Raw genomic sequence first — 21,089 nt, forward strand, 5'->3', positions numbered from 1 at the left:
AAAAGAGAGACTACCTACAAAAAACCCAGAATTAGAATGATGACTGATTTTCAATAGTAACTTGGAAGACAGTAGCAATAAATATAGTCCTTAGATGGGTGAAAGTAAGTAAAAAAATAAAAGAACCCTAGTCCAGAATAAGACAGCACACAAAACTGTTTTTCAAGAATAAGTGAAAAATAAGAACATTATTACAAAGGAAAGCATAAGAGAAAGGATTTTATCACCAGCAGAATCTCCTTAACAGAATTTCTAAAGTTTATAATAGCAGAGATAAAAAATGAATCCAAAAGGAAAGTCTAAGAAGGAGGAAAGAAAGGAATGCAAAGGAAACAGTAAAGAACAAGGGAGATGTTCTTCATGGGAGAATCATTAATTGATTTAGTCAGAATCTGAAGCCATATACAGGTACAAGGTCATTCAGAAAACAATGATGTCAAGGAAGGAGAACAGTGATGGCTCGATGCTTGGATCCTAAGAATGTCAATATTTATGAAATATATAAAAGAAAAGCAAGACAACATTTCTTAAGGAGTAGCTCTATTAGTACAAAAAAAGTAAGGGGAAGACAGAGAATTCTGTGTTAATAAACTTGGACCAAGACACCAGCCTGCTGACAATCGTACAGAATAAACCAGACTACATGACCCCAACTCACAAGCCTCACAAAGCAGGAGCAGCTGCATAAGACCATCCATTAATCTCAAAGAAGGCCCTCATTTACATAGCAGACCACCTCTTAACAGCCTAATGCTACCTAAATAATCAACAATCCCACATACAATTAGTCAATCAGCAAACGCACAGAAACTTTGTTTTGTTAACATGGTAAAGACATATTTAATAGCCTTGACATTTAAAAGATCCTCTCTTGGTCTCCACCAATCCTGATCTCTCAAAGTTTAGCATTTCAATTTAATTGGGTTCCTTTCTTGGAGGTAACTCATTCATATTCTCCTAATATCTCCTAATAGTTCTGTTCTTCTTTAACTGTATACTATAATGAAAGAAACATGTTACCCAATGTGAATCCAGGTTTTGTGGTACTTGAAGCATATATTAGTTTAGGAATTCTCTTTAAGGAAAACAAAAAAAAATTACAAATAAAAACTTAGTCACAGGAAAAACTAGTCTTGGAATTGGATCAAGCAAATGAAGGGTCCTAAAATTTTTGATTTATTAATGTTACAAAAGGTTCCAGAAATATTAAATACTTCACAACTTGAGGTTAAAATAGTCACTGCAAAATAATAAAGCTTTAAGAGATGGAATTGTGCACTTCATTTCAAAGGTCCCAGATAAATATTAAGGAACAATGCCAGAGATTTACAAAGCAAATTAAGGCAGATAGAGGTAGGAATTTTCTAATATTTCTGTTAATCTTCTTCCTCAAGAATGAAACATCAGCAAAAATTTATAATGTTTATCATTTGAAAAAAATAGCAAGAATATTAACAAAATTTATAAAGCATTTATTCAGTTATATTTTTTATTTTATTAAACATGTACCAGTTTATATAATCCTAAGAGCACTAATGACAGTCATATTAAAATTCTATCTACTTTAGAGATAAAGAAACTGAAAATGATTTATGAAATTATTTGCCAAGTTGCACAGTTTTCAATCAAAGAACTGTGATTTTAACTCTAACTTCGAAGTTTAGAATAAAATAATTCCCTGGCTATCATTAGAGGCACATTTGAATCTCTAGAGTGAGTGTAAGTTTCTTCTATTTATCTGTTTTCTTATAATTCAAGAGAAAAAAAATCCTACTAGTCAACCCAATGTTTACATTGTGAAAAAGATAAAATTCTGGTATTATTGGAATTTTCTTCTTTTGGACAGCTTCTCTGGAAAATTCAGGCAGGAACCAAGAACTATAATAAAAACTTTAAAAAAGGAGAAACTAGGTAAGACACTGAGGCAGGTCCAGTCTTAAACAAATCTTTTTTTTTTTTTTTTTTTTTTTTTGGCAGTTTTGGCCTGGGCCGGACTTGAACCCACCCACCCCCAGTATATGGGGCTGGCCCTCTACTCCTTGAGCATCCGGCGCTGCCCTTAAACAAATCTTGTGTCTACTCATGGACTAACTCTTCTTTTCACCATGTAGAAGAATTATTCCAAATTGAAATTTGAAACAATAATATACACAAATTATCTGGGAAGACTTTGGATGTTAAGGATTCACAGGGTTGAGATTCTAGTAACTCTTTCCCTCCTTAAAAACATGACATGCCTGGTAGAAGGATCAAGCATTCAGATAATCTTTAGTGTAGATAAAAAACTACTACCTAAAAAACTAACTACTTTGTGTAGTTAAATTTATATTTGAAATATAGTCATACCCTTTAAATATATCTTAGTAAAATCGTACAAATTATTTATATACATATAATTTGCAAAATGCTACAACTTTATATTTTGAGAACAGCAGCATGCACTTACTTTGTCTAGTCTTAAGCAGCAAAATGGCACTTTTTCATGAAGAAGATGACAAAAAGTGGGTGAACTTCCTATATATGGAGAATAAGGTGGGTAGCCTTTGGCATACCTGCAAAATAAATAAAATGTTATCCCTGGATAAGGCATGCAAATTTGAAACATCATGTTATGACCATGTTCCTCTGTTTTGATAAAGTAACTCTGTGCTGCAATTATATTTTGATAAAGAGATAGTTTAGAACAGAGGTAAATAAATTATAACCCAGGGATCACATCTGGCCTACTACATAGTTTTGCAAACTAAGAGTTGTTTTTATATTTCCAAATGGTTGAAAAAATAAAAAAAAATTTCACATCAAGTGAAAATTATATGAAATTAAAATTTCAGTATCTATAAATAAAGCTTTATTGGAATACAATCATGCTTACTTCCTTCATGTATTAAGTCTGTGCACTTTTGTGCTTTAAGAACAGAGTTGAGTAGCTGCAACAGAAACCAGAAAGTACAATGTATTTATTAAATTCTCCTTTCTAGAATAATTTGCTAACCCTCAGAATAGATTTGGGTATAATTTTTAACAAATAGTAATGCTAATTTTTACAAAATGCATTTAAAAGCAAATGTTTATTATGATTCACTCTATCAATATTTTTTAGTCATAAATGCATAGCCAAAAGCAAATAACTGAACTAATTAGTTAAAAACAGAGTTTTTGTCAAAATTATAACTAAAATACTATAGTATTTTGAGTTTGTTTGATGACTATTAAAAAATAGCCACCTGGGCATTTTTGCTACACTGACTTCCAAAATGAAACTTCTAAAAGTAGCAGCATAAGTGAGAATTGCGAAATAAGGACAAATTTAGTGAAAGGAATACTCCTTTATCCAAAAGGAAAGCTCTCAATTTTAATAAATTTACCTGCCAGATCATGAAATTTCATACCTAGTTGAAAATGTTTTTCTAGACCTTTCTCAGTTTTGGCTGAGATGTAAAGTTACAATTCAAAGGTACACTTTTGTAAATTAGAAGTTGAGAATAGCCACAATTACTTTAACATCTCTTCATTTTTCCAGAAAAAAAAATTTCTACTTCTCAATTTTGTAAGAAGTCTAAAGAAAGAATTTAAATCACACCACAAAACACTGCTTCCTGGAAAGATATTGGTTGCCAAACCTCTTCCTGTTCCCATCCTGCATTCCAAAAATATTTGAGTTCACAGACCATTAATTTCCTGAGAGTAAATTTTGTTCTCAGTGCACCTCAAAGTTTCTTATAATAAATGAAGAAAAAAATTGAGAAATTTTAAAAAGTAGATCTTTCCAAGTTTCAATGATATTTCAGTTCATCTTAGTTCAATTCAATATTAATTGAACTTTTATTAAAGACACTGGTAGAAATGTTAAGAGATGATGTTACCAAAGCCTCTACTATCAGTCTTACTAGTAAGAATAATCACTACTAATTGAATACCTGCTCAGTACAAAACGTTGTTCAGTTAGGAGCATTTTTTTGTTCATTATCTCAATCAGTCAACATAAAATGTTATGAAGTAGTAATTATACCCAGTTTATAGATAAAGAAATTATGGGCCAGACTGTTTAATCAAAGTCATACATAGCCCATATAAGATAGAAGTGGCATGGCAAACATTCAAATTGCATGGTCAAAGCTAAGCATTTGCTGTGCTTTCCTTGGGAAATGGCAATTTAATAATATGTAGAATAAGACATGTTAACAAACTCTAGGCAAAAAATGTCATTTGTTCTGGGGTTTCGGTAAGAACACTGGAGCGTTACCTATTAAGAAAGTATCCAAAGATACTACTTAAGGATAGTAGCACAAGATCCAGTAATCTTACACCTTAGGGGATAAGAACATACTCTAAATTTGAAGAAATTTCTTCATCTGGTGTGGTTTCATCTTCTGATTGGTCACTTAGAAGGTCACATGTTTGAATTGATGATGTATCTGCAACCTCTAAAACAGGAGCAATGCTTGGTCTTCTTATTTCTTTGCTTCCCTCTGTAGGAAGAGACAGGGTAGCCCCACTTGCTGATCTACAACTTGTGTCTTGCAAGTCTATAGCCACAGTACCTAAAACAAAAAAATATGAAGCTCCGTCAAGGCATTTGCCATCCATATGACATACTGAGCATTTAATGATGAAAGTTAAACAAAATGCAATCAACATAAGAAGAAATTATACACATACACCATACACATATACATAGCTTGTAGTTGTGCAAGCTAATTATTTCATTTTCATGTGGCCATTTTCCTGGATAATACAAAAGTGCATTTGAGAGAGTTTATGTATAGTACAAACCATAAGCTTTGTGAAATCCCAAAGTATATAGGCACTAAAGCACTTCAATTCTTTAAATTTAAATTTTATTGTTGATCATTTCTATTTTGTAAATTATTCATTATGTCTTTCCTCCTTTTTCTATTGAGTGTACTTTCACAGACCTAATCTGTGATATCCTACTAAATACCTCGGCTATATGGTATAGTCTATTGCTCCAAAACTACAAACCTGTACAGAATGTTACTATACTAAACACTGTGGAAATTGTAACACAATGGCAAGTGATTGTGTATCCAAACATATCCACACAAAGGAAAAGTACAGTAAAAATACATTATCATAATCTTATGAGTCCACATCATCTATACAGTTCATTTTGACCAAAATGCCATTCTGTGGGGTATAATTCTATTTAAAATTTTATTTTCCTCAAACTTCTAACCTTCCAAACTTCTTCCTCATAACAGCATGACTTTTTATGAGAGGAAAAGGCTAATGGATTTTAGCATCTTTCTTTTTGTATCATAAAAGAGGTTAGGAACTGATGTCTAAAAGCTTTTTCAGGGGAATTACAAGACTGATAAGAATACATGGGTATTCCTTACAATTGGAAAAAATCTGAGAGTTAATTTTCAAAGGCTGGTACCCCTTCGTATACACAGTGCTCTGTGTACTGGGAAAGAGGATAGTAGCCTGTAGACCAGTGGTTCTCAACCTTCCTAATGCCGTGACCCTTTATTAGAGTTCCTCATGTTGTGGTGACCCTCAAATAATTTTCATTGCTACTTCATAACTGTAAATTTTGCTACTGTTATGAATTGTAATGTAAATATCTGATATGCAGGATGTATTTAGGTGACCTCTGTGAAAGGGGCATTCAACCCCCAAAGGGGTCGTGACCCACAGGTTGAGAATTGCTGCTGTAGAGAGTGGGGAAATCTTCCATGAAGGGATATACATGATCTGTTTGAAACATATCTGTCTAAGTGAAAGATGTGAAGACCAGCAGTCAGCAGTTTCAAGATCAGAACAGTCAATGAGGGTGCTGTCAGACATTGTAGATGTATTCCCTCTTTCCTAATTTCAGCATCTAAACACAGGATTAATTTATAATCCAATCCATGTTTGGTGAGGGAGGGAGGTTCCCAGAGGTGATAAAATTAAACTGTTAAGCAAATGAGTTGATTTTATTTATTTAAAATTTATAAGTTTAATCTATAAAATAATAAAGGAAAGCCCTATACTAGGATTTGCATCCTAATACTGTGAAAACAAATTGATACTTTCTACATTTACCCTCTGCACTTGACTATGTTATCTGCTTCAGAGAGAAAAGAGAAATTATCATAGAAGAACTTTTCCCTGTTCAAACAAGTGAGAGCTTCATCAAGCATTTCTTCCCTCACTTCTATTTACATTTCTGTTTATGTAAAACTAATCCCTACTCTTGTGCTATGGATTAAGTTCCCTCATATTTCCTAAGGGATTGAAATCTCTCAACATCTTCTCCCCTACATGTATGACACCCTCAACACCTCTAACTACTTCTTTTTCTTTTTGAGACAGAGTCTCACTCTGTCACCAGGGTAAAGTGCCATGGAATCATCATACCTCACAGCACCCTCAAACTCTAAAACTCCTGGGCTCAAGAGTTCCTCTTGCCTCCCAAGTAGCTGGAATTACAGGCTCCTGCCATGATGCTGGACTAATTTTTCTATTTTTAGTAGAGGTGAGTCTCACTCTTGCTCAGGCTAGTCTCCAACTCCAGAGCTCAGGCAATCCACCTGCCTCGGCCTCCCCGGGTGCTACGATTACAGGCGTGAGCCATGGCGCCCGGCCTCCAACCACTTCTTTGTCACTTTTCTGCCTAACACAGGCAAACTTCTTGAAAGAGCCATATATAAATAGATTCATCTTTCATCACATCTCAATATTTCTGGCAACACTAATATGTGGCACCAGGCTGAACACTGGGATATGAGAAAGTCAGAATTCAGTAAGAAAGACACAACGGAAAATGCAGTTACTGTTATAGAAACAAGATATTCTTTGAAACTTTCCTTCCCTAACAAAACCTGGGTCCTCCCTGAGGTCTTTCTCCTGCAATGGCTGTGTTTGAGATGAGTCTATGTCCTCAATAGTGTCGCTGCCTCTTCCGAATCATTTTCCTTTTATCCTCTGCAAAATTTCCAGCTTTGTATCATGTATTTTTATTCTAGGAGCTGCTATCTTTCATTATTTTGATTGTTTATCAACCCTGGATCATTCTACTTATTTCTTAATGATTCTGGTCAGTTTCTCCAATACTATTTTGTTAGTTTGCAAGCGCTGCTGTAACAAAATACTACAAATTGGGTGTCTTGACAGGAATTCATTGTCTCATAATTCTGGAGGTAAAGGTGTGGGTGGAGTTGGTTTCTTTTGAGGGCTGGGAGGGAAGGATCTGTTCCATGCTTCGCTCCTTGCCTTGTAGACAGCTTTGTCTCCCTATGTCTCTTTGTATCACCTTCCCCTTATGCATATCTGTGTCTAAATTTCTTTTTCTCTAAGCATACTAGTTATATTGGAAAAACCTTTTCTCTAAAAAAGCTCACATTCTGAGGCACAGAGGAGGGCCAGGGATTCAAAACATGAATCTTAGAAGCCTCATCCAGTGTTTTGTTTTCAAAATATAATCTGCTGAATCTTCTCTCACTCTGACCTCTCATTTCTTTGAATTTACTGAATTGGTTTTCCCCTTATGGCAGCCTTTCATTGTGATTCCCACTTCACCCAGACTAGAAGCATTAATTCTTACATGGTTTTAAGAAGCCAAACATGACCTGGCCTCTTTCTACCTCTTCCTCCTCCTCTCCTGCTCTTCCAGCACTCATGATGCTACAGCCACAAGGTCATCTGCACTACTCCTAGGGCACTCACTTGGGCTCCCACTTTATAGCTTTTATGTGAGCTGCTGTCTCTGCCAGGAGTGCTCTTCCTCCAGACATCCACAGGACTAATTCCTCATTCTTTCAATTAGTTGCTCGAAGGTCTCCTTCTCACTGAGGCCTATTAATTATCTCATTTAAAAAATCCATTTATCCCAGAATTCATAATCTCATCCATTACCTCTGTTTTCTCCTTTTATATTTCTCTTATAATTTATCACCTCTGAACATACTAAATAACTTACTTTTTAAAAAATATATGTTTTTTATTGCCAGTCTTCCCCAGGATGGAATGTGGTGTAAGTTCTGTGAACCAGGAATCTTTGTGTCTTCACTCTTTTTAAATCACAATTTTTTTTTTTTTTGAGACAGAGTCTCAAGCTGTTGCCCTCCGTAGAGTGCTGTGGTGTCACAGCTTACAGCAATCTCCAACTCTCAGACTTGCCTCAGTCTCCCAAGTAGCTAGGACTATAGGTGCAATGCCCAGCCATTTTTTGGTTGTGGTTATCATCCTTGTTTGGCATGCCCAGGCTGGGTTCAAACCAGCAGCTCTGGTGTATGTGGCTGGCGCTCTAGCCACTTGACCTACAGGTGCTGAGCCTAAATCACAAATATTTATTAGAGTTCCTGGAATATATCAAGTGCTCAATAAATAATTGTTGAACATATTAAATAAGGGAGTAGCATTACTGTACAATAAAAATGATATGTTTTATCAATGACAAATAGGGTCACTTAGCAAGGTCTATGTGGGACCATGGAATAGTTCTTGGAGAGAGTGGTATATAAAGGATTACAAGCAGTTACTTGGGTAATGTTGAGACATGGGGAATAGTTCCAGTCAGATGAAATTTAACACATCAAGGCTCATTGGTTAAAAAATGTTAATGAAGACTGAAAGTAATTTAGTGTGATTGGAGATTAAGAGAATAATTGGAGTACTGATAAATCGTGGGGTTAGAAAATCAGAATGAATCATTAATAAAAAATGTGTAACTAAAGTGATTCTGTAATTTATCTTCTAAACTAGGATACTCCCGAGAGTGAAAGAGGGTGCTTTTCAAATAATTACATCAGGAAGCTATATAAACAATGTCACTATCCTAGGAAAATTGAGATTATCTCATCAAAATAAGAACTTTTGGTTATCCTATTTAAAAGCCATGTTAGACTATAGAATTGAGGCTTTTTCCAAATGGGTAGCAGAAATCAATAACATGATGTATTCAAGAGACTGACATTACTACAATTATGTTTTAAAAATATTATTGTGGGGTGGTGCCTGTGGCTTAAAGGAGTGGGGTGCTGACCCTATATACCAGAGGTGGCAGGTTCAAACCCAGCCCCAGCCAGAAACTGCAAAAAAAAAAAAAAAAAAAAAAAAAAAAAAATATATATATATATATATATAAAGATATATATATTATTCTGGTTGCAGGGTGAAGAATAAAGTATAAGACAGCAGTAAGACTAAAGACATGGGAAGAAAATAAGTGTGTTGATACTACAGTTCAGGGAGAGGACAATGGAGGTGCAGCCATAATTACATTGGTAGTGGACATGGAAAGAACTGAGTGATTTTAGGAACTATATACTAATCAGATTGAACAGATTTAACATAATTCAATTATTTTAATTATGAAGTACTAGAAGAGAGGACTGGCAAAAAGTTACAACCATGACTTTACAAATTGGTAGAAAATGGCGTCATCTAATTTTTAGCAAAATAATAACAACAAAGGAAATGATGGTGTTGAATGAAAGTGGAGAGATGATTTCAATTTGAATATGCTGCATTAGTTTTCCTGCAATATACTCAAATAGAAGTAACCAGTAGGTAGTTGAATATATTGTGGGGAAAGCAAGTTTGAGTTAATACTTTTGGGAAATTCTTACTTGTCGATATCTATTTTTTTCTTTTTTTTCTTCTGTGCCATAGAAACCAAGTTCAATGTTGAGAGAAAGATGGCAATGGAAAGAGAATTTTGACACAAGTGAAGATTATTTCACATGGCCTCTATTGGAAACTAGACAGAGAACTTAAAAGAGACATATAAAAGTGTAAGGTGCTTACAGAGTAATAAGAGAAATAAAATAATTATTGGTAACATTTTTATAATGTCTTATTTTTTGAGCAACCTAACAGTTTAGAGATATTGTTCTAAATAAAGATCTATAATCTTTTGTGCCTAATCAAACCTAATTTGAGTAACACACATGCATTTTAAAATTTGACTTTGAAATTTTAATAAAACTTAGAGTGCATATTTTTTTTTTATTTTAGAAATAAACTAATCACATTTTTAAACTTGTTCATACTTACCCATGCTTGCAATTATGCTATGTACAGGTAATCTGGAAGGTCCATGATAAAACGATCCTGACACATTGCTTTTTCTCTGCTGATCTTGGTTCTTAAATGCTGAATTCTCTTCTTTGGTAATATTAATATAAAAACATATGTCTGTAGAATTCATAATGTATCGAGGACCTGGATTCAGCAAAATGTTTTTATTATCCTCCCTCCTAACACCAATCAAACAGACACCAAACCTTAATTTAAAAAAGAAAATAAAAGAGTTTAAGAATTGTAATTTAGCAATTTTGATTTTTTTCTTTTTACATTTACATATGTAATAAAATTATTAGTCTACTTTAAGGCAGAGAAAAAATAAAACTCCAAATCACAGCATTTTAAACCTGGAAAGAATCCTAGAAGTTCATGATACCTTTTTTATATAAATAGGAAAATAAATTCAGTTTTTAGTGTGTTGTTAAATCAATTCAATTGATTATGACAAGTATAAATGAATATTTTACTGAAAAAGAATAGAAAACATGAAGGTGCGTGTAATATAGTAAAGGTATAATTTTTTTGTAAACTTTTACAAAACATTTTCTTTGGTCAAAATATATAAACAGTATTTCTTATGTTGGCCAAAAAAATTTTAGCATTATTGGTTGAAAGGAAAACAAAAATAAAAAGAAAAGAAACTTACCCAAGGTGACTTAAGAGAGAACCACGGTACCTGAATTTGTTTTAATACTGTTTCTATCACACTGGTTTACATGGAATTTTACAAAAACATTTTTAAAAGTCCTAAATAGGTGTGCAGTTTAATTGGTAGAAATAACAATGTTTATAACAGGCTTATGACAAAATTCTTATATACTATTTTTGGTTACTTTCCAAACACAAATTCTCCTAAATATTTTTATTTCACTGTGTCTTAATGTGTTACAATGTAAATATAGTTTAAAATTAAAGGAGAATACAGGCGCTCCTCTACTTATCATGGGGTTATATCTCAATAAACCCTTCATAAGTTGAAAATCCAAAGTCAAAAATGCATATAGTATAACTAACCTACCAAACATCATTAGCCTCGCCTACCTTAAACATGCTCAGAACATTTTGCTGTCTATAGCTAGGCAACATCATCCAACATAAAGCTTATTTTATAATAAAATATTACATAGCTAATGTAATTTATTAAATACTATACTAAAAGTGAAAACAGAATGTTTGTATGGATATCAAAGTGTGGTTTTTACAGAATGTGTATAGTATTTATACCACTGTAGAGTAAAAAGTCAAAAGGTATTATAAGTCAGAGACCACCTGAACATTACATATTAGATAGTGTAATAGAGTAGTGCATTATAAATCCCACAACTATGTTATAGTAATACATTTTTTAGTGCAGATAATGTGTTTATTTTCATGATATAAATACATTTCTATTTTTTATGTAAATAATTTTTCACAAAAAGGAATGAAAAAAATAATGTTCCAAATTTGAACTGGAAGGTAGCATCATTTATTTATTTATTTATTATTTATTTATTTTTGCATTTTTTGGCTGGGGCCGGGTTTGAACCCACCACCTCTGGTATACGCAGCCAGCACCCTACTCCTTTGAGCCACAGGCGCTGCCCAGCATCATTTATTTTATAACTGATTTCTCTGGCTAAAGCAAGTGCCACCAACAGACATCAATTCATAAGTTATTGTTATATTGTTCATGTTTATAAATAATACTTTAAAATTTAGATCTGTAAAAAAGGTTCATTTTCATTTATTTGTGAACCTGATGAATTATAATGTTTTAAAATGAGAGTTTAAGAAAGGACTATTTAGTAAAATGTCCTGTTAAATTATAATTTACTCCTAACAATCTAAACTTGACAAGTTCACATAGGGGCTGGAATTAAAATATTGCAAAATCATGTCAAAAATTCTAGAATACTTGATAATCATGAGCACGAACATAAGGCTTATATTTTAAAAACTGTGTATAAATGGTATTCTCAATTGATTGATGGATATTTTAATTTCATTCTGGAAACAGAACATACTTTTTGTGAGCATGGAAAGAGGCATATGTAAAACTCTTTCCTTCATATTCAGCAAAAAATGTACTTTCTTCCAAAACAATGTGGTAGACTTCATTCCCAGAGCATCTACCGTACATCTTCTGCCATTGTTCTGGTGATTGCTGGCCTTCTCTGCAACACAAGCACACACACATACACACACACAAAAAGAAAAACAGTGAATGTGGTTAAAAGAACAGCTGTTGTCACACAACTGTTTCCCAGCTGTAAGAACTGAGGGGCACTACTTGCAGAAGTAGTGGCATGGTGCTTTGAACTTGAATGATGACACTACATGCAAGCGTTCTCTACAAACATTTGGAAATTAACATTCTATTTATACATGTAAGCTTGAGAAATGGCAGTTCCCTAGAAAGTGGAAGTTTTTTCAGGATCCAGTTAATGAACCTGGAAAGCATTTGGTCTAAACATTAGTCAATAAGACATAACATTTTATTTTTCGTCACTCTTTACGTATATCTTGTCATGCACATCCTATACACAAAATTCACTGTACAGTTATCATAATGTAGCTGACTTTATCTCATTTATGACACTGGCTTGGCTCCCATAGGTATTTTATTTTGTTCTGTATCTAAAATTACAAATCTATCTATTTCAATTTATCATTTCACATCATAGAAAACATGCTCTTAATTTCTGTTCTGGTCAAAGCAATGGTATTCTTCCAATTGTGTAGCAAGCAAGAAAAGACATTTCTTTGTGATCAAAGTAAGGGTTCTGCAATGCACTGAATGTTTGTATCCCCTGCAAATTCATATGTTTAAACACTAATCCCAATGTGATGGTATTTGGAGGTGGAGTCATGAGGGTAAAACCCTCATGATTAGAATTAGTGCTTTTATGAAAAAAAGTCCAAAAAGTTAGACAGCTCTCTTTTTACCAAGAGAAAACACAATGAGAAGTCAGCAATCTGCAATCCAGAAGATGGCCCTCACCGGGACTAAATATATAGGCAGGCAGGCAGATGTTGGCCTTGTGAGAAATAAACTTCCGTTGCTTAAAACCACCCAGTCTATGTTAATGTGTAATCGCAGCCTGAACTGACTGAGACAGTCTACAAAATAGATGATCAAATGTATTTTTAAAGAGAAAAATTTATAGAAGGTATATTTTCTTTTGTTCTAAAATGTTCCACTTTGGCCCACTTAACTCAGTAGCCTTAGAAATGCGCTGAAGATTCAATTTATGAGAAATTTGGAATGAATATATAAATATCATTTTCCATTTTACACAATGAATTCATTTACTTTTTCTAAATAGAGCTTATGAACTCCACTAGTATGAGAAACACACATTTGCAAAGCAAAGTGATAAATATACCCAAATCAAAATATTTTATCATAATCTATGGATTCTGAATGGATGAAAGCAGAGACAAATCTTAACTACATCATTTAGGATTCAAGAAGCATTTTAAACTCTAAATGTTGTCTAAAAGACTATTATGGAGATGGAATATTTATAAACATTTTGAATATGTCAGTAAGCTTTAAATATTCATATATTTTCAAAGTTTGCTTTGTGTCTTAGTCCTTAAGTATGCCTAAGCCCTGGAGTCTTATTACTTGATCTGGCTCCAGCTTTGCAATCTTCCACGAGTTATTTATCTTTGCAGTGATTCTTTATCTTTTCTGTGAAAAATAGTATCAGCCTGAGGTAAAACAAATAAATCACTTAGGAGTTGCTGAGATTATGGAAAACACTCAGTAAATGTTAGCTCTCAGTATTATTTTGCTGGTATATGTTCCCAATTGCTAAATGGAGCCACTTTCGACATTCCTAGTAAACCTATCACATAATCCCCTTAAAACCTTTACACATTCTTCCACAATGTTAGTATCTTTCTGGAAATGGGAACTCTAACATTTGATTATTGATTGCATATGATTACGTCCATCACTACTTCATAAGAATGATTGATACTGTGGAGAAAATGTCCCCTTTGGTAGAAACAAATTTATCTTTGTGTGTGGAACATTATAATTTGTCAGGATGGTACTTAGCAAAGACAAAACCAAGCCAAAGGGCTGAAAATGTAAGAAGAGGTGATTTATCAGGATTTGTCTGAGAACCAAAAGGCAGCAAAGGGACAAATAATTATCATTCCATGGTACTAAAAGCTATTCAAGAGATTCATAAATCGAAATGGAAACACAATGTGGAAACTTGAAAGGGACCAGAAATGAATGGGCTGAGACAAGGACAGCTCAGATGAATTTCTTCAAGTCATTTGCTTGTTGTCTTGCTATTTTATATTCATAAATTTTACCTCAGAAAACTTTGTTTCCTCAGAATTTGATTTCTTTAGGATTTCCTTTCGTAATGATTTCTTCAAAGACTCTAATAGGTAACCAACAACCGCTAAGTGCAATTAAATGCAAATACAGAGGGTGCCAACCACATGTATTCACATTTTAAGAAAGAAAAATACTGTATTAAAATGATACTCAACATATAATAATAACAAAAGATGGATACAAGTCACCTTTGAGCCTCTTGTAATTGGAGATGTCAAATGTGACTTGAGTATCAATTTTTTTTTTCCTTTCTTAAGATGTATATACACTTTTTGGCACCCTCTCTATATAATTTTTTTGCTTTTCAGTTCACATTATTTGCTTAAGAAATGTTAGACATTAGAAAGTCCATCTAATGCTGATGGGTATATCCAGTTCCCACTGTGAAGTTCCAGGAAGGGTTTTAGATTCAAAGGTTTTAACAGTTAACAAAAAGTGTGAGAACATTTTCTCCTGGAGTGGCTAGTGGGGAAAGACTAACAAAAATAAGACAGAGAGGAAAGTAATATTTTAAGGGGCAGAATAAAATGTAAATAGCGTGATTGAAGAGCATCTCATTGAGAGGGTGACATTTGTGTAAAAATCCTGACAGGCTTAAAACAGGTAACTACATAGATATGTGGAAGAGGACACTCTAGGCAGAAGTAACTACAAGTATGTCTCTGAGATGGAGGACTTCTTGGTGTGGCTAAGGAAGAGCAGGGAAGCCAGTTTGGCTGGAGTTGAGGGAGGAGGAACAAATGAGGCTAGGGAAGTAACTGGCTAGGAAGAGGGGTCATCCAGGAGTATATCAAACTTTACAATGATATCTTTGATCTTTATTTGGGATGATCTGACAGCCAAAGGAGGATTTCAAGGACAGGCGCTAACACGTTGTATTTTACAAAAATTCTTCTGGTCAATATGTTAGAATAATTGAAGAAGGACCAACAATTGGTGAATTGTGATGATGATCATTAGGTTAGGTTATTATATATGCTCTTATAGGTCATTGTGATGCTTCAGCTAGATGATTGTGCTTTGGACCAGGTTAGATTCTGGGTATAGACTCAACACAAACCTGAAAAGTATTTGCCAGTAGAAAAGAAAAAAATATATATTAACAATCTTAAGTACACGTAACAACAAGAAACATGGATAGGTAAATGAATAAGGAAATATCCATATGGGTACCAGTGAAAATACAAGTTCCAGTGTTTATAAAACATCATGGAGAAATCTTAAATATACAATGTTAAATAAAGTAAGTGTCTCTAGATTCAATGTTATAGTTAACTAGGTCTCAGAAAATAAAGGGAAAAGTCGATCAGACGCAGTAGATGTGAGATTTCTCAAACATCTGAAATGTTTAATTTTTTAATCTGGAATGCTAGGTACATGCACATTCATGATAATATTCTTATACTTTTGAATACATAAAAGAAATAAAAAGACAAAGAAAAAAATACCATGATTGATAGTCACAAGTTAAGCTTTTTGTTTATATATATTTTTACAGCTACCTTGCTATGTTTAAAGGAAGCCTATAAACTGCCTTCCCAAGCCCCATTTACAGGTATTTTAGAACTAATATTTTATATAGGTACAAAGTACTCATTCTCTCTTCTATGATCAAATTTTCTTTTTTCCAAATATCTACCCAGTTATTCAACTTATTGAATAACCAGCTTTTCACTCACATATTTAAAATAATTCCTTTATCAAACACCAAATTCTTAATTATATGCATCTCCAAGAGAATATTCTAGACTGTTTAAATATTCCTCTTTATACAGTCACTAATGTCACTCTATTTCAACTATTGTAATCATAAACTATTTAAAAATATATAAGACTATCCCCTTTCATTATTATTCTCCTTCAAAAATTTTCTTTGCTAGTCTGATTTACTCATTTTTTTCATATGAACTTAAAATCAGTTTATCTACCTTTAAAAAGAATGTTTCTAGTATGATTGTTGAGATGGCTTTGAATGCATAAATTTAGATGAAATTGACATCTTTCTGATATCAGATATTATACCTTCCTCCACATACTACTTATTTTTTATTGCTGCCACAGCCTTTCACCCAAAGCCAGTTTTCAGCAGAACATAAGCACTGAAACTGCTGGGCCCTACCTATTGTTTACCTTTTCTCTGAGGGATTTCCAGTGACTAGAAACAACATTTTCTAGGACATAGGGGCTGTTCAAAAAATTTTCTTTAGTGAAAGATTTTTATCTTTCTGGCCATGTATGAGAGATGTGTTATTATCCCATCTCAAAGAGAGAGAAACTATGGCTCGATGGCTTCAATGCTCTTGCAAGTGTGGGTCAATCAGCCCAGGCAGTTTGGCTACAGAGTCTACTGGTTGCTCAGGAACTTCAGTTCTGAGTAACTGCAATATTCAGTGTGAATATTACAGTTGTTCTGTTCCCTTTCTTCAGGTTACTAGGATATTAAGAGCCAGTTTCTCTTACCCTTTTTACTAATGCAGGACGTTTTATGTCCTATACACCTACTTAAAAAAATTCATGTGTCTTCAATTTACTGTTGTATCTTAATGTCCTCTTTTTCTTATTATTTTACTTTTTGTTTCCAGGTAAACTTATTTCAAGATTACTTTTTAATGTGGGAGAAAGAAAAAAAGAAAGGAATGGAAAGAGAAAGGGAAGAGAAAAAGTACCCAATGTCTTACAGAAGAAAGTCCTTTAATTCTGTCATCCGAGTGTCCTTTGAACTCATTGATTTATTTATTCCTGTCTCTATCATCAATTTTTACACTCTTAAAACAGTCTAATTCGTCTCCTTGTCTCCAGTGAATGCTTTTACAAATCCATTTGTGGTGCTGTAATAAGAGTGAATTTAAAAATCTCAAATCATGTCATGCCGGTCTCCTGTTGAAATGCTTCAAAGCTTTCCTCCTTCCATTTTATAAGGCTAAACTTTTTTATCGTCATTACAAAACTCTGCTGACCTATTTTATGAGTGTCCTTCAGGTTCCATCTGTTACTTCTGTCTCTTATGTGCACCAGTCATGAGAAGTCTCTAATTTCCCCTGAACAAGGCACTTTCTCACATGTCAAGGCTTTTTCACAATACTGTCTCTACCTCCCATGACCTATTCATTCTTTGACCTTTGGCTTGATCATTACTTCCACAGCTTTGCAGTAGTCTACTTCTCTCATAATACTGTAATATCAGATTATATTATTAATAATTAATCCTTAATATCTTGCTTCCCTGTGAAATTAGATTCATGAAAAAAGGATCATGTCTTATTTAGCCCTACATCTTGAAGACGTGACATCTATTCTGATGCAGATTAAGGGCTTAAAAAATGTTTCGTTAAAAGAACAAAGAATAATCTAACAATGTTCTTCATGCTCAATTACTAAATGTTCTGCTTTTCTAATTATATAATTCTTTAATCCATCACCAGAATAATTTTTTAGGTCTAACCAATTACTTTGTCTACGATAAATTTGCCATTAGAATTAAGAAAAAAAAAGCCCACTGAGTTTCACAGTAATTAATGGGCATGAAATGAATTTAATGTTATACCAATTGCAAGTTATAATTAGGTAAAAATAGCAGCAGTAAAAACATAAGCAATATTAGGGGCAAAATAGCACAGAAGGAAAAGCTTATTGAAATGTAAGAAAAGAAACATTTATTGAAGATTTAAGATGCTTTACAACAATTGAATGAACATTTAGTGGGAATAATTGGCTTATGTATTCACTGTTAACCTTGAAGTGTACTCCAATGGGTAAAACAGTATTGTCTGTTGTCAATTTCATACCCTTTTGAGGCTACTCTACCATACTGACTGATGTCTAAACAGTAAAGATCCTTCCTAGTCAAATTTACATCCACCTTTATTTTCAAAATAGTTGCCAGCTAAAGCTGTTGATAAATATGTTAGTGGAAAAAAATTTAAAGAATGTAAATATGAAAATAAGACACAATATTATATTAAGAAAATAAATGGAGTGGGGCAGTGCCTGTGGCTCAAAGAAGCAGGGCGCCAGCCCCATATGCCGGAGGTGGTGGGTTCAAACCCAGCCCCAGCCAAAAAAAAAAAAAAGAAAGAAAAAGAAAAAGAAAGAAAATAAATGGAGTAAAGCATAAGAGTGTTATGTTTGACATTTAAAAGAATCCCTTAGGTTTCTATTTCTTCTGAATAAAAGGGAGTGCTGTGGAATCCATGCACCCGAGAATAGCCTTAGACCAGTGGTTCTCAACCTTCCTAATGCCGCAACCCTTTAATACAGATCCTCATGTTCTGGTGACACCCAACCTAGCAACAAAAATAATTTTATGGTTGGGGGTCAACCACAACACGAGGAACTGTATTAAAGGGTTGTGGCATTACGAAGGTTGAGAACCACTGCCTTAGACAAATTTGAGTGGGTCAGTCTAGAAGAAAAAGAAGCTGTGTCTGCTTTTCTTTGCATTTTAAACACTAAATATAAGCCTTAATGAGCAAAAATGTAAAAAGAAAAAGAAATTGCAATTAAAGTTGATCAAGAATTGCTTAGGAGAAAGGAAAAAAATTAGTCAGTGAAGTAACTAAATTCCAACCTCCATGTCAAGACTCTGCAGCCATCAGCTCTGTGATCTCCCATTCCTATTTTGTAGTAATGTCTTCGGCAGATCCCATTTCTTTCAAAGCATGTTCAAGTTCCATTCAAATTACACCCAAACCCACCCAATTTGAAGCTTCATTCTTACCATCTCAGTCTTTTCTCCCTGGGCTACCACAACTTTTTAACTAACTTTAATTGGTCATCAATGTGCTCCATAAAGAAGGTAAGCAAATGCTAGCTATCTTGTAGAAATGTGAAAATTCTTTGTAGGTTCTGGGTGGCAGGCCTCTATATATCATCATCAGTAAGCAAGAAAGTCTCTTCCACTCTCCTGGAATGTATTTTCTAGTGGAATACCGTATAGCCTCTAGCTTCTTGGGTTGCCCTATCCTCTGGAATAGATGGATTGTAGAAAGAAAGCTTAAACTTGCTCTGACTCTCTTTTTCTTTTTCCTCTTTTTCCTCATGTTCAAATAATCACAGAAAACAACATATGCATATGCAGATGCCTCAAGAGGGCATGAGTTGCCAGTTCCTACTTTGAGCATGCATCCTATTTGCTGTGTTTGATAGGTAATTCTTTTTGACCTCACCTCATTGGGCTGGAAGTGGGTAAAAAAGTGCTATGCTCTTATGTCTGTTTCCCTCTCTGATCATATCTTCCTATAAGAGAGTAATAAGATTAGAAAATGAAATACTTTACTCTTCTTTGTCCTCAGTTTTGGTTATAATCACAATTCTGAGACAATGTGAAAGTTACTCTCAATATCGTAGGTATTGGTTAAAATGATATATATATATGTGAAATATACACATGTATTGTGATTATATATATATGAAACACACACATATAATATATATATATATATTATATATATGAAATACACACATGTATATAAGGTGACCATACAGTTCATGCACTATTTAAAATAGCGTGCAGTTTAAAATTGCATACAGACATTACGGTCACCCTGTATATACATCTATATAAATGTTCCATTCTGTTTTTTGTTGGCAAGTTAGAAATATTACTTGTTCCAGTTAACTTTTGGATTGTGGAAAAATCAATTTTGACAACTAGTTTTATTTTTCCTTCAAACACAAGTTGCACATTTCTCATTTATCCATGACTGCACTTTCAAGGCAAAGAGTTATTTATTGCCAGAAAGCAAACTAACTCATACACCAATCCCCTGTAAAGTCAACCAAGTGGAACAAGGGCTATTTACTAATAAGTACTTGAGTCTGCCCTTTGCTGAAACCTGTTTTAATACATACCTTTGAATGCAGTAAAAGCAGCTTATCTACTTTTGGTTTTAAAAATTTTCCCATATCCAATTTTCCAGAGAGAGAACTAAAGAATTTAACTGGAATTTCCTGCCCCAGATACAGTCTGTTGGAGCCTTATTAGGTTGCCTACTCAGTTCTTACTGCAGGAATGTGCTGAACTAACCTGATCTATACTTACTTTACATTTAAAAAAACAAAACCCATTCTACTGGAAACTTGCATTTTTTTTTTTATGAAGCTGTGTATTTTGGTGTAAACTCATGCTAAAAAATTTTAGGAAGTATAATTCAATTTTTAACTTTCATATTTTCTTTATGTATATAGGAATGCCATCACGCTGAAGGTTAACAAAGAGCAACCTTGGTATTATGAAACATTGCCTTTAGAGTTATACAACGTAAGCATCAGTAGGAATCCACCTCTTTCACATTATTATTTGTTGTTTTAAACATCTCTGCATTATAATTATTACATTTAGTTTCAATAGAACATTTTGTTCTTTTCAATCTTAAATCATGTAGTTAAATAAAGATAGATGGTCCATTTCAGATTCACCAAAGTTGACGAGTTATCTTTATGTACTTCTTTTTTATTATCAAACTAGGTTACTTTCACATCAATGGGAATATAGAGCATCTTGTCACAGATATCCTTGATATAAAAGTTATTATTCACTGTGTAATAAAAGGCCTTATATGTAATTATAGAACATTTTGCCTCAGGGAAAAATGTTATTCATAACTTAAACTTGAATAAAATAAATAAATTAAATGAATTAAATAACATTTTTTCTATTGATGTATTTTAAAGAAGAAAGTGTTTTAATTCATTATATATAGTAAAGGTA

General features: G+C 33.5%; 1 protein-coding gene across 5 annotated transcripts in view; it reads right to left on the reverse strand.

Annotated features, from left to right (window-relative positions):
* KCNT2 (potassium sodium-activated channel subfamily T member 2) overlaps positions 1 to 21,089 on the reverse strand; it is a 271,111-nt gene that overhangs the window by 97,021 nt on the left and 153,001 nt on the right. For 4 of the 5 annotated variants that reach the window (XR_002771293.1, XR_002771292.1, XM_012813477.1 and 1 more), the window contains 4 exons: positions 12,042 to 12,191; positions 10,006 to 10,235; positions 4,328 to 4,541; positions 2,447 to 2,552 (listed from right to left, as the gene is read on the reverse strand). Coding sequence is in view for 3 of the 5 variants with exons in the window: in XM_012813477.1 (XP_012668931.1) it covers positions 2,447 to 2,552; positions 4,328 to 4,541; positions 10,006 to 10,235; positions 12,042 to 12,191 (700 nt within the window). In the remaining 2 variants the exon portion in view is untranslated. The remainder of the gene's footprint in view (positions 1 to 2,446; positions 2,553 to 4,327; positions 4,542 to 10,005; positions 10,236 to 12,041; positions 12,192 to 21,089) is intronic. The other variant, XM_023508708.1, reaches the window with a different exon arrangement.

Source organism: Otolemur garnettii, unplaced genomic scaffold (genome assembly GCF_000181295.1).
Source record: "Otolemur garnettii isolate 467f Iridium unplaced genomic scaffold, OtoGar3 scaffold00265, whole genome shotgun sequence".
In the NCBI taxonomy this organism is placed as follows: domain Eukaryota; kingdom Metazoa; phylum Chordata; class Mammalia; order Primates; family Galagidae; genus Otolemur; species Otolemur garnettii.